We start from the raw sequence: 14,551 nt of genomic DNA, 5'->3' as shown, positions 1-14,551 counted from the left end.
GATATAATTTGGCAAATTTATTTATTTGATCCTATACTATTGACGTATGATCAAAAAACACGGTTTACCTTCCCCGTGGCAGCAAACATAAGCACTCGTAAAATCTAATGTTATTTAAATTGGGAATAAATATGTCTTATTTATTTATATAAATATTTTAGTAAAAATGTAATCAGGCAAGTTGAAATTCGCTTAGTTTGCAGGTATGCTTCGGAGGGGGTATTTAAGATGTTTATGTAATCTTTAACATTGCATTAAATCAAAATATCCTTTATTCATATAGGGAGATATGTGACTTTTTAAAAAATGTTGTCATGGTAACGGGTTTTGTTAAAAAAGGGTGGAATTTCAACAAATAATTCATTTATATCCCTTGGCCTCCAAACTAAACACCTAAGAGTTGGAAGCCAAGGGGTATAAGTGAATTTATTTTTATTTTTATTTTATTTTTTATGACTCTGAAAAAAATACAATGACATTTTTTAAAAAGTCACTTATCTCCCTTGGCCTCTCAACCCCTCATGTACAATTGTACAGAAATAGAGCTAAATCCTAAAAAAAAGTTTATTACATGAAACTAAAAATAAAACAGAGTATTTATTTTACTTGTTCTCCCAAAAATAAGGTGCAGGTTAGCAGGTTTAATCAAATACTGTTTCAGACAACTTTTAAACTGTTTTGTAGGCCTATCATTTTCAGTTAAAAGTGTTTTTGGTAGATGGGACATAAATTTATTTCCTGTGCATTGCTCTTCCAGATGGGCCACAGAGGCCTTGGAAGGTATCCAGTAAAGCAAGGGGTGAGCTAGCATAGCTCAACACAAGGATGAACTGTACTGATAAAACGTAGTACTGTAGCATGTACAGTGCCAGAACGTGGACCCTTGACATGGCTGCATTGGGCCCAATGTCCGTGGTCCTACTAACTCACCAAATAGTGTTTTTAGTTATTGTACAATTCATGCTACGAATTATTGCAGTTTTAAATATCCACTTCATAGCATAGACTCAGACTGTGCTTTGTCTAACACCTTATGCCAGGCCATTTTAGACAGTTAAATTAGAATCTCACTTGATAGCCAAAGGTATTTGATCAATAACATTGAAAATCTTTGTGTCGTCTCGAGCAGTAAGCTTTCTTTTTCGGAACACATTTCTTTCAACATAGAGTGACGATATCAAGCTAAGGGGTCTATATCGGCCGAGAAAATTTGAGCGGATGAAGTCTTTGGTATTTTCCATGTGTTTCCATGATGCTGTTCACACAAAAATATATGATATTCTAAAGAATTGTTCAAGTTTTATCAACAAACGTACTCCTTTTTTCCATTGGCCAAATATGACACAGACAGAAATTGAAAATACCCTCTAGACCAGCGGTTTTCAACCTCTTTGGGCACCCTCCGCCCTTAGAAAAATAATAATACAAAAACGCTAAAGCAAAAAGGTACCTACAAATGTATTTGGCATTTGTAGTCATGATAAAAACTTGAAACCACATTATCTTACTGGAAATAGAATATAAATAATTAATTACACAGAGGGATTAGAATGCCGCTTTTAAATATGAACAAAGTGATACAATCACTTTAGCTCAATGATATAGGAGCTATAATATGGAGGGTGGGGATGGGGGGCGTAAAGCAAAAAAGTTGAGAGCCCCTGCTATACGGGGACCGTCAGCTTTTTTTGTAAAACGTGAAAAATCCAAACAAAACATGAGCCCAAGCAATGAAAAAGCAACACTATTATATTAAATATTTTTTATCTACCATTCAATTTCCATCACAAGGCATATTTCATTTTCATTAACCATCTTCTGATTCATATCTTGCCCATCTCTGCAATGGTCTTGTCTACAATAATATCCCACTTGGTCATTGAGGAAAGTTTAGGAAAGGAGCTTCAGGATTCATAAGGTTAAGCTATAACAAAACATGTAAACAATTATATTTATGTTATGAAGAAAGTTGGTTGTTTTAAGAGATAAAGATCTTTACGATTCAAAAGGTAAGGCGATAACAAACAATTCTCCAAATAATCGTACACAGTATAGAGCTTCAGGATTCATAAAGTAAAACTGCAAGAAAGGAAAACAAATAAGCCAACCAGCCATCAAACTCCTTAGAATGATAGGCCCTATTTTACCTGGTGGTAGTAAATATGTTACGGTAATGATTATGCTTACATCAGTTATTTTAGGAAACAAGGATCTTCGGGATTCTAATGGTAAGGCTTAAACAAAACTCTTAAATAATTAAGTTTATTTCATAAACTGTGAAAACTCACATATTAATTGCATCAGAGATTTAAAACAATCCAAATAGCAACAACTTACGTAATCTAACTCCCAACAATAAATATTGACTTTAACACTGCTTAAGTACGAGGCCGTTACACAACCGTTGTGTTTATTATCAGTAATCTGAGCGTGTTAAGAAATATTACATTGTATTGTCTTCCGTTTATCTTCAAATCAGAAAAAACCCTAGATAATTAAAGAGATTGTGATACGATTGCAGATTAATTACTTGTTACGATCTACATTTTAAGGCGGTGATGAAAAAAATAGTAAAATGTCGTTGAACCACTAAGTTTTGTCGATCGCTCTGCGCCGAGTAGACAGAACCTCAGTGTTCCGACAGGCCACTAAACTGGAACAGAACACAACAAACTGGTCAAATACTTAGATTAGTCATTATTGAAGGTCTTAATACTGCACAAAAAGTAAAAACACACAGCAAACAAAACATTGCAGCTAATTAATTAAATAGTTGAACTTACTGTATTAAAGGTTTAAATACTATACAAAAACTCACAGCAAACAAAATGCTTGATATCAGTTATTTAATGAAATAATTGAACTTACTGTGTTAGAAAATATCATCTAAAGCTTTTCATTAACGTACCAATAAAAATAGACAAATTTTATTGCTAACCCTGACTTCTTCCTTATCAAGATAAAAGACTAATTTTAAATTGACGTTCAGGTAAAAAGTAAAAATAATACCACTAAAATTAAAATACCAACCAAATAAATCAACCTTAGCCGCGGAAAAATGTAAGGTAACGATCCTTCTGTAATTTGAATACTACACTCAAAAGAAACAATTATAATGTTTCAGTGAATTAAATACTAAAAACCATTTTGCTCTCATTTCAGATATGGCCTCTCAATCTGATCTACCCCTAGAAGCCACTAGAAGCATTGCAGATCCCTTCTGACTGTTTTTCAGTATGAAATACCCATTTAATTAGTCAAGGATTCGCAATAAAATAACACAACTTAAGTAAGGAGATAACCACAAGTTGCCATGAAGTACAGAAACTAGAATGTGGGTTCCCACGGTCGAAGCACACAGTCCAAGCTTGATCTTTAGGGAATGAACAAGCAAAAATTTTGTCCAACATTTTGTATGTGCATACAAGAATATAAAATTCAACTTTAAATAAGTTCAAACAATCCCGAAGATGGATTACTTCAACGCATCAAAATTTTCTGTGAATATTTTCGCCAGTTCAATGACGAGGTCATCTACCAAAGACCAAGACTCGTCAGGTCACCAAATAAATCAAAAACTCTTCCACGCCACTTCGACACCACCTACATCGGTTGATTACCTCATGATGAGTCGCCCGGCGACTCTCCGTTCCACTATCACGTGGAGCCAAACTCGCTCATCCACTTCTCATACTTGTCGAGGTCCTCTTTGCTCACACTCTTGTTACATTTTGAGATGGCCTCAGAGAAATCCTGCATGGACACTGGCAGGTCAAGCTCCTCCTTGGCCAGCTGTTTTATCTGGTCTGGTCGCAGCCCGGCGATCTTGCGTCTCATAGACATCATGGATGCGTCCCTGCAACACACAAATATATGTGATCTCTGCAATTGATGAGTTGTAAATAAAATTATTAGTTCACGCCTCTAGGATAGATAAAGGTTACGCAATATAGGAGATTTTATCACTTTGTTTGCCCAGCCATGTGACATGTTACAACAATTTAGTTTTAACGTCTTTTACAATATGACGTTTCTTTTACCCAATGTAACGTTATTTGTGTCAATAAATTGATTTGATTTGATTTTGATTTTATGATTTTGTGACAATTTTTGATGACATTCTGACATAGAAAATGTAGCTATAACGCTTCAATATTGCTTAAGATTTGTCGAGGGAAGGTAATAAGGGGAGATCCGAGGGGAAGGAGACCAATAGGAAGACAACAGGCAAGGTGGTGGGATCAAGTTCGGAAGGATATGGAAAAGATGAGACTAGTAGAGGAAGATTCGGAGGACCGAGAGAACTGGTGACAACGTGTTGGCAAGGCACAGTACCAGCATGGGTACAAGTGGCCATGGAAGTAAGTAAGTAAGAAATGCTCCAAAACTAATAGTCTGATAATAAATAGTGAGTAATTGACAACCAGAGGTACGTAGCAGGTAAGAAAAGGATGGATAAAAAACAACTACAGAGAAGTAAGTTACAGAGGAAAATTGCTTATAGGACAACAGTGCGCTTTCAGCTCTAGTATATTGTGCAAAAAATATTCTTGTGACTAGCGCAGAAGAACCCCAACTACGAGCATTGTGCAAAAATTCCCACGGCACAAGGTCTTCCTCCACCGTGAGCGATGCAGTACATGAGGGCGAGTGCAAGTCGTAGAACTTTGCCCTAGACACCAGCAACTAGTGCTAAACGATCACTTAAGAGTTGAATGTTTCCTTTGTACCTTACTTCTCTGTGAAATAGCCCACCCTCTCAAGTGTCATTAGGTAATGGCCTTAGTACATATAACATTTTAAGCAGTTTAAAGTTTAGCTATCCTGCATGTTTTAACTTGTTTTAAAGGCAACAAATACCTAGACAGCTATGCATACTAAAAATGTCAGTTAGAAGGCTGCACAGACGGTTTTGATAACTTTAAAACTCATGATAGTGTGTTAGGGCAGTTATAAATCATTTGAATAGGCTATTTAGCCCATGGAATGTGTTAGTCCATGATATTTGTCTTATATTGAAGGAACTAATTCAATTACAATTGTTGGAGCTTTGATCCTGAAATTGAAGAAGCACAACCGAAAGAAACAATTAAAACGCCATCTAAAAAATTAGAAGGGACTAATAGTGTTTCAAACAAACTAAATATAGAATATTTTGTCTAATTTATAATAAACCAGCCATTACAGTCACAGTGAAAGCAGATGATTAAGAAGGATAGTACATTTAAGTTATCATAGTCTCAATTGCATACCTAAATAATATGGCAAAAACAGTTTTTTACTCAACACTCTAAAAGCTTAATATATGTTTTAAGTGTTATAAGACGTATCTTTTATTTACTTTCCGTAAATTTAATAACACGTACAATGCTGATCAAGAAGTTATTTATTTACAATTAGACAAGCAACAAAGCAAGCGACGTTAAAATCGATTGTTTGCCTTGTCGAGATCTTGTTTTGAAAATCCAGTACTTTTCATCACACACTACAACATTGATAGGAGATAAATTTCCAGTTTGCATAGTGATAGTAATGTGTTACCTGCAGACATTGGTGATATCAGCACCAGAGTAACCCTTCAGCTTGCCAGCAATGTCCTTCAGGTTGACATTAGACTCAAGCTTCACTTCTCTCAGGTTGATTTTGAGAAGTGCTTCTCGTCCTTCACCTAAAAAAAAACAAATCGGCGAGTCACACATAGGTTGAGGGTTTTTAAGATACCCAGCAACTTAAATGTTGCGATAGTTTATACTTTTTTAGTTCCCAAAGGGGTTATGTCTTTAGGGGTCGGGAAAGAAGGGAATCTATTGTCAAAAATAAAGTTTTTAGGAACATTACATATAAGCAGATTTTATCCACATATCAACAAAGGAAAAGGAAGAATCTACTAAAAATACAATTTGAGTTATGTTACATAGTCTAAATATCAAATTGTAAGTTATTGTCTTGTTGTATTGGTATACTCACTGTTAGGCAAAGGTATGTAGATTCGTTTCTCCAATCTCCGCCGCAACGCTTCATCAATATCCCACGGAAAGTTGGTTGCAGCCAGTACCATCACCACCTACACAAATACAAAATAAATAAATATTAAATATATATGCCTTTGATCAATAACGTCTCAGTAAAAACTTTTTCTATGGAACTCAAATCAAGAACCCACTAATGCTATGAATTCAAAATTTAGTATATTTACAAAAAAATAGTGAGTTGGTTGGCATACGGTTTTGCATTGTCCTTTGTAACTGGGTAAAGAGGCAAAAGAGAAAAACCCTCTCATACCCACTTCCAGAACCTTTGGGAAAGTCGAACAACGCTTGATGTCAAGTTTTAAACTAAAGCCACTGGTTCTGAAGCTCCTACTGAACTAACACCCAGTGAACGAGTTTGAAATTCTGTGTCAATTGAAAAAACCCCATTCAACAGACTATGATAGTTTTACCTACTGGAAGTTAGGAAGGATGTTAACCGGCTGTATCCTCACATGTTTGATCATAGGGTTATAGGGCTGCATAACTCAACAAAAAGCAATGTCAATATTACCTTGCCAGCCTCTTCAGTGCTGCTGATGCCGTCCATTTGCACCAGCAACTCTGACTTTACTCGGCGACTGGCTTCGTGCTCCGACTCAGACCCTCGCCTGGAGCACAGTGAATCTATCTCATCTATGAAGATGGTTGATGGCGCGTAGAACCGGGCCTGGAGGAACAAATTTAATTGAAACACTAAAACCAGTACAATCCATCTCTTTGAGTCTACCTAATATTTATCCTAAAATGTATCGTGAATCCTTTTCTAATCACAAAAACCGATCATGACTCAGAATCTCTTTTTTGACTCAATACAAGGTAAGGGAACTTAGCCTTAATAATTGTAAGAAGACATAAGAAATTTAACTTACAATAGCACTTTGCTTGAATCGTGTTGCTTAACATATTCAAAACAAAAAAATGACTCTTGAAAGCTTCAAAGCTAAAGACAAAGCAGAGGATAACTTTGTAGCCTACTTGCCATTTCAAACAATAGACGGACTAGTTTCTCGGACTCCCCACGGTACTTGGAGGTGAGAGTGGATGAGGAGACATTGAAGAACGTCGTCCCACACTCTGTAGCTACAGCCTTAGCCAACATGGTCTTGCCTGTGCCCGGGGGACCCACCATCAGCACTCCCTTCCATGGCCTCCTGATACCCTGGAACCATCACAATACATGACACACTTGGAGGTGAGAGTGGATGAAGAGACATTGAAGAACATCGTACCACACTCTGTAGCAACAGCCTTGGCCAACATGGTCTTGCCTGTGCCCGGGGGACCCACCATCAGCACTCCCTTCCATGGCCTCCTGATACCCTGGAACCATCACAACATGACATCCTCAAAAGTTCATTGGGTAAAATTTTAATAGGGCTCTAATAACTCCGTCTCTTTCTCAGTTGAAATTAACACATTCCCTACCAGTTTTCTAACACCCACTCACACACACACATACAAAAGCTAGGATGGCTAAGTGAGACAAAATTCTGAATCTGTTTTGAAAACTGAAAATACATAAATTTTGAGTGTCCGCTTAGACTAACTGTGGCCACCATTGGCTTGTGACTTTTATCACTGTCTATGACCTATACTCTTTAACAGTTTAAGCCTTCTTTCTTTAGATTACTGCTTCTGACTACATCTTTAGATCAATCCTGTAGGCGCAAGGTAACAAGCCGAAGTTAGTCATACGTAACATTTTCCTGCAATACTAGTATGAAACTGTGATGCTTACCTTGAAGAATTCTGGCATCCACATAGGCAGGACAACAGCTTCTTCTAACAATCTCTTGGCCTCATGAAGGTCTGCGATGTCGTCCCATTTAATGTTGGGATTCTTCTGGACTATGTCTCTCTCTGAAATCAAAACACATGGCCTTTCAATAATTCATAAAACATGTTAAAGTGGGTTTCCGCCAGGTAGTATAATGGAGGTAAAGTTTATTTACTAACAACGCTATTTTACCATGCCTAATAAGGTTTTTGCCATCTTTTGCCTGGTTTTGACCAGCACTCGATACCAGAATCATAAAACACTAAATCAGTTTTATTAAGGCATGAGTTTTGTAGAAGTGAACTACTTTTAATGTTGAACTAACCCATTGTGGAAGGAATTAACGTGTTGCCTGCCGCTCCCTCTGTCGGCAATTAATTTCAACGGATTTGTAGACTACTTTTAATCTAATTGTTATAGAAAGAAACCTTAGGTAATAAATTAATAATTCTTTTCCTTTTTTGTTCACAGTGAAATCGTCTGTAAAAAAGTGGTAGTTGGATGATCAAAATAATATAAAATTCCAAATGAATAGAACTTTATTTTGTTATATTTTTAGGGATTGCCCGTTTTAACCAACCAAATGAGTTATCCGACCTATTTCCAGTCCCATTAAGGGCGGTTAAAGGGGGGTATACTGTATTATGTTTTTAGATAAAGCTTAGTAACCCACCCTGTCAAAATTCCGAATGTGCTAAATTGGTGTCTACCGTAAAGAATTTCATAGACTAGACTATTTCAGTATTTAAGTGGTTTAGTCTGATGTCGACTTCTTAACTTTAAAGCTTAAAGCCAAAACAGTGTCCCCATCTATGGCAGCTTACCCAGCATCTCACAGAGATCGTGGTCGTAGCCCGAAGGGTCAAACTTCCTCTCCTCTGGCTGAGCCTCTTTGTTATCTTTGTCTTCTTTCTCCTTGTCTTGTTTCTCATTCTGTAAAATCACAAAATAATAATATAAAGTGAAAAGTATTAATTTAAAACAATAAATCATAAACTATAAGAAAAGTGTTCAAACTAAAACAATAAAGAGCTAAAAGTAGCAAATTAAATCAGTTATAAAGTCTAATAAGAATATTTATTTCCATCTTATCTTAAGCAACGAATTACGTTTTGCAAAACTAAAGAAACATCCTTGGCAATAAAATATTCCACACTGTAACAAAAAACACCAGTTTATATGCCAGGGATTTTTTAATACAGTAGACTTTCGCTCATCTGGACTAATGTGGCGGACGTCCGGTCCGGTTTACGATAAATCCGGACTATCGAGAGTCAAGCAAATACAGTACCGTATATAGTCCACAGTATTGATAGCCGGGCAAATGCAATACCAACAGTAATAATTTTTACTGCCGTGATATCAGAGTTTTTTACTGTCCACGGTCCCGTTTAGCTAGGATAATCGGGATTCTACTGTACTGTGCCACAAAAAAAATCACGATTGCCGATCTTGACTATTGGGAGTCCAAACAAGGCCAATCCGGATGAGCGAGAGTCTACTGTAGAGGGATTAGCTTCATAATTTGTATAAGTTACACTTAATTTCTAGAAATCGCAAATTATAAAATTCTGTAGACTAGCCTACATTTTATTACTAAGGCCAGACTGGCTGGGTGGCTGAGCAGTTATGGTGCTGGTCTAACAATCAGATGGTTGTAATTTTGATCCTGAGAAGGGACAGTAGCTTTATGATTGTTTGAAACTGTACCCAGCTGTTCCTGATCATTGGGCTTTAAATAAATAATCCTGACTGATGTCACAGCTGATCTAGGAAATTTATCAAATGTTACAGCTGTTATTAGGGATTTTCAGAATAAAACCTATTGAGAGTTCCAGGATTGTAAATCTCTACCTAATCACATGCAGTTCTAAATCAAAGATCTTACGTTGGTAACATTGTTTCCGTTGTTTTCTTTCTTCACTGCCGCAGACGGTGCTCTGGGGTCTACGCTCCGTCTCACTCCACTTTTGGCGTCGTTCTTTCTTGTGAGAGTTGATGTCTTCTGGTTTCTATTGGCAGACTTTGTGTCCGTCTTCTTCTGCTGATTTCTGGACGGTTTCACTGGTAAATTGCCCCTGAAATCAAACAATTATTCATAAGCTCAAGCTCATTTGATAATCTAAGTTTGCTGAATGTCTAAATGAATTGAAGAAAGGTGCTAATATAACCAGCTGCATCCGCGACGAGTCTGAGATACCTTTTTTAAGAGGTTGGTGAACTGTGTGGACCTCAAAAAGGCATAAGAATGTATTTTATTCATATTAGTGATGCAAACCATTGACATTGTTATCTTGAAAAGATACATACATTCGTCCCTCAGTAATCTGATGTACTCTGCAGTCAAGTAGACAGTCTTACCGCTGTCAGTTTTGTAGGCAGAAACAAAACAAGCCTACAGCAACATGAACCCCTCTCTCCCACCCACACATTTTTTTCGCTCCCCTTAAGGTGCCTATTCCACAGTTTTAAAATAATACAAATTCAAATAGATCAAATAATCTTGTGATGTTTCTACTCTTTCATATAGGATTTCACAAGCTGAAAATCTAACCATACCATTTTTTACAAGAAAGTTTTGTATTACTAAGTCAACACAAACCTGTGATCAGCTGGTGTAGGCGGGGGCCACACGTCAGGATCCCTGTCAGGCGGGGGCCAAATATCAGGGTCTTTGGGGGTGCCGAACCACAACGCAGCATCTCGGGTTGGCTCCTCTAGGAACTGCGTGTTGGAGTTGCGCAACATGGTGCCTGCAACATGCGAGTCCATAAATAGTATGAATTCAAATTGTAGCTAGCTCATGTTTCCTGCAATGTCATATTTAATCGTAACTAAAATGCATTTTATGTTTGTGCAGCATGCAAAGAATTATTTACACAATATGTTAATTGAATTGAGAGATTGGGAATTGTTTGATTTGAAGGATTAGGCCTAGTAAAAACAATTTTTACTAATTTTCCGCACTAATCCCTCAAACCACATAATCAAAATTAACTTCAAAATACCAATTTCATGGAAATTGAGTAGCATGTAAACTTACAAAATCCAAGAGCTAATTACACGAGAATTAAAAAGAATGCTCTGAAAAATTTTACCAGCCACATAATGAACCCTAGGCCTAAATAGAAAAAATAACATTGTTCAACCATTTTGAGTAAATTTGAAAATATATAGACTACTAAACACATTTTGCATTTAAAAATACAAAACAGACTTAAAATAGAAAATTGACCAAATTTCAAATTTTCCACGGAATTCCCTAATGAGATTCACCAAAATTACAGTCACTCTGAATTGGTCATAACTTATCGTGACAGTTATATTTCCACTATGACACAAACAAAGGTAAGGAGGATGGGAAAAGTACAGTAAATGTGAGATGAGTCAACATGCAAATGTGATCAATACAACCTCAACCTACTGACATGGTACCAGTCCACTTAAGCTGGTGAACCCAATATTATTGTTACAAAGATTTTGTCAAAACAACCTAATGTAAAATTCCTGCAAAATTAGAAGCTGGGAAACCTACAAATATTGTTTCAAAAATACTCTGATACTTTCTAGTTCATTATTTTATTTCTTATCAAAACAATCTTAAGTTAAAATGTCTACCAAGCGGAAAACCTATACAATATATTCACCAAAATACTTGGTTACTTCTAGTCAGCGCATTTGTTCCCTTTATCAAAACAAAGTTAAATTTAAAAGTGTAGGCCTACTCAAGTTTAACACCCACTACTATTGTTATAAATATTTTTAAATAATATAGGTACCGCATTTTGAAATCACTAGGCTGACTAAGTATCAACGTATACTGACTTGGGATGGAATGGAATGGAATAGAATAGAAATCTTTAATAAAGATGTTATTTCTTAACTTGGGACAAACAAATTAAAACTGCTAAATCTTCTATATATAAAGCCAAAAGTACCCATGAACTTTTGAGAAAACTGCAAGTTACACCCCCATAAACCATATACTTAAAATGTTCGTCATGACGAGAAACCTTGCGCAAAACTATCCATTATGTCATAAATTGCCCTTTAAGGATCCTTTCTGAAGGGAACTTTTCATATACCACCTAATGTTAAATAATTTATAAATAAAAATACTTTTTAAAGATGCCACGTTTTAAACGCACTAAAAAGTATAAAATAATTTATAAAATTTTGAGAGAATAAATACTTGTAAGATTTAAAACAAAAAACGTGGGGCGCATGCAATAGATCACAATAGTTCAATAGGTGAAATTAATTGTAAATCAACATACGCCCCACGTTTTTTGTTTTAAATCTTTCAAGTATTTATTCTCTCAACATTTTATAAATTATTTTATACTTTTTAGTGCGTTTAAAAACGTGGCATTTTTAAAAAGTATTTTTATTTATAAATTATTATCTAGTTTTTAGTCTTTAATGTTTAAATGTGTTAAATCTATTTTATATGGCCTCTTAATGCATAACCAAAACCCAAAACCTTATTATCTGTAATCAGATGTTTTATCTTTACTTTGAAATGATTGTTTTATATTTTTAGAATATCTCAGGAGCAGAACCTGTACCTCAACCTCTGCTCTTCTAACTGTCAAATTTAAGTATTAACAGCTGACTTAAATTAATTTATATGCTTACATTCTTTTAAAATGTAAACATGGAAAATTTAGAAGCCAAAGGGGCGTAGCCCAAGGGAAATATGAAAATTAAATTATATAATATTGCATTGTCATCCATTTGTGAGCTATGTTTCAAGTTTCAAATCTCTACCTCATCGGAAACTTCGTTTAAAATTGATATCAAAATTTGCAAGAAAGCGATTTAATAAAAATAAGCCCATGAGGCATAGCCCAAGGGAAATATGAAAATTAAATTATATAATATTGCATTGTCTTCCATTTGTGAGCTATGTTTCAAGTTTCAAGTCTCTAGCTCGTCGGGAAGTTAGTATAAAATTGATTTCAAAATTTGTACCGGACAAGAGAGCGAGCTAATAAAAACGTTTTAAAATACACTTTGTTTTGAAAAATTGAGTACTTAGCAAATGTGTTTGAAAAAGCGTAAATTTATTTTTTATTTTTGACAGTTAGAATAAGGTTTTTAAAATTTAATTTTTAAACCGTCAATTCTATCTTAAGACAATGTTTTTCCCTTTGACTTAATGATTTTCTATATAGCCATTAAAACAATAATTAGCAAAGATTACCATTTTTTATAAAAGTTTTAAAACGAAACTGCAAAAAACCACACAAATTCATTCCAAGTAAATCCGTTTAAACTTTTAAACCGTATAACAAAATGTTACAAATTTATTCAGCTAATTAATTAGAAAGGCCTGGTTAAATTTGTAAACAACAACAATGTTGTAAACCCAGTGTTATCAGCAAGGTGACAACAACAACAGCATGAGTCAATAGAGGTGATGACTATCAAGGGAAGCCGTACAACAACCAAGCAACACTCTTAACATAATAAACTGCGGCCTTGGTACAGCTTTGTAATCAAAGCATAACTGGTTCGTCTCATAAGAAAGATAAAGATTGTTTACAATACCAATAAAAATTGTTTCTAATTTAGATAGAACTAATTCTTTGTTCTTACATGGTCTATACATACACTTATAAAACGTGATGTAGTTCTGATGAAGGAATAAAATTTAATTTAATAAACCTTTAAAGTTGAGGGACAAGTAAAAGAAAATATGAGCCGATGAAAGTAATAATTGATTTCCATATTGTGAAAAGTATTGAGTGACGGATTATCGAGTACTGAAGAATGGTAAAGCTATTTTGTTATTATATATTGACGATACAACAGCGACCATTAAATAAAAAAACATCTATGAACTAAGTTTAGTCTTAACTGTCAAAATGGTTTCTAATTAACGGTTTGAAAATGAACCACATTAAAATGCAAATTGTAAAATTTCAAACTGCACATTGTAGGGACGACATTGAAGGCTTTGTTTATTTCGACAATGTAAATTAAATCTTAGCAACACAGTTTCATTTTTAGGAATTGATATAGGCTAGATAGTTTTTGAATTGGAAGAATCACTTTCATAACACCTCTAAAAAGTTAAATTCTGTATGTTTTCTAATGATGGCCTTAATAAATGTTGTTGATTTAGACACTTAAGAGTAATGATTTATCATGCCTTATTTTTATCAATTTTACAATATGGAATAGAGCTTTGGGGTGTTACCTCTGATTTGTATCAACTTTTTAAACTTCAAACAAGAATAAGTACTTAGAATTAATGACTTTTAAGCCCACAAAACATTTTTGCTAACAACTTGTTAAAAAACTTAAGATTATAACAGTTCCTAATTTGTATATTCTTAAATAAGAATAGGAATAATAATGTCTTTATTGTCATTAAATACAAACAAAAGTACAATAGACAACGTCAAAACAAATAAAATTTGTCTATGGATTAGGGCTATTGTGTGGATAGAAAATAAGTTAGCCTATATAGAAAATGTTTATTGTATGTGAAATTGAATTTTGAAAAACTCCACAGTGAAATTAATCCCCACAATTATAACAATAGATTTTATACATATTTTCAATATGAATTAAAAATATTGTGGAAAGGACACCTTCTTATGGGTAAAAGATTTTTAACAACTTGCCATTTTTTCAAAAGAATTATTATAGTATAAATCAGTTTCTTAGGACAAATCAATGTGAATTTTTTATTTTGTTACTATGAATTTATTTTTTACCATAAGCTAGTGTA

General features: G+C 34.7%; 1 protein-coding gene across 1 annotated transcript in view; it reads right to left on the bottom strand.

The window, feature by feature from the left end:
- Nucleotides 1-2,246: 2,246 nt before the first annotated feature.
- The window catches only part of LOC128991480 (katanin p60 ATPase-containing subunit A-like 1), a 40,143-nt gene continuing 27,838 nt past the window's right edge, over nucleotides 2,247-14,551 (bottom strand). The window contains exons 4-13 of the mRNA XM_054414393.1: nucleotides 10,412-10,562; nucleotides 9,698-9,887; nucleotides 8,634-8,742; nucleotides 7,771-7,892; nucleotides 7,012-7,191; nucleotides 6,544-6,699; nucleotides 5,968-6,064; nucleotides 5,542-5,668; nucleotides 3,621-3,856; nucleotides 2,247-2,653 (exon numbers count right to left, since the gene is read on the bottom strand). Of these exons, the coding sequence (XP_054270368.1) occupies nucleotides 3,658-3,856; nucleotides 5,542-5,668; nucleotides 5,968-6,064; nucleotides 6,544-6,699; nucleotides 7,012-7,191; nucleotides 7,771-7,892; nucleotides 8,634-8,742; nucleotides 9,698-9,887; nucleotides 10,412-10,562 (1,331 nt within the window). The 3' untranslated portion in view covers nucleotides 2,247-2,653; nucleotides 3,621-3,657. The remainder of the gene's footprint in view (nucleotides 2,654-3,620; nucleotides 3,857-5,541; nucleotides 5,669-5,967; nucleotides 6,065-6,543; nucleotides 6,700-7,011; nucleotides 7,192-7,770; nucleotides 7,893-8,633; nucleotides 8,743-9,697; nucleotides 9,888-10,411; nucleotides 10,563-14,551) is intronic.

This window comes from Macrosteles quadrilineatus, unplaced genomic scaffold (assembly GCF_028750875.1).
Source record: "Macrosteles quadrilineatus isolate MER2022 unplaced genomic scaffold, UCM_ALF_1.0 Scaffold_4__1_contigs__length_99947679, whole genome shotgun sequence".
Lineage (NCBI taxonomy): Eukaryota > Metazoa > Arthropoda > Insecta > Hemiptera > Cicadellidae > Macrosteles > Macrosteles quadrilineatus.
Note: the sequence above shows the minus strand (reverse complement) of the source record. Positions and strands in the feature narration are given on the sequence as shown.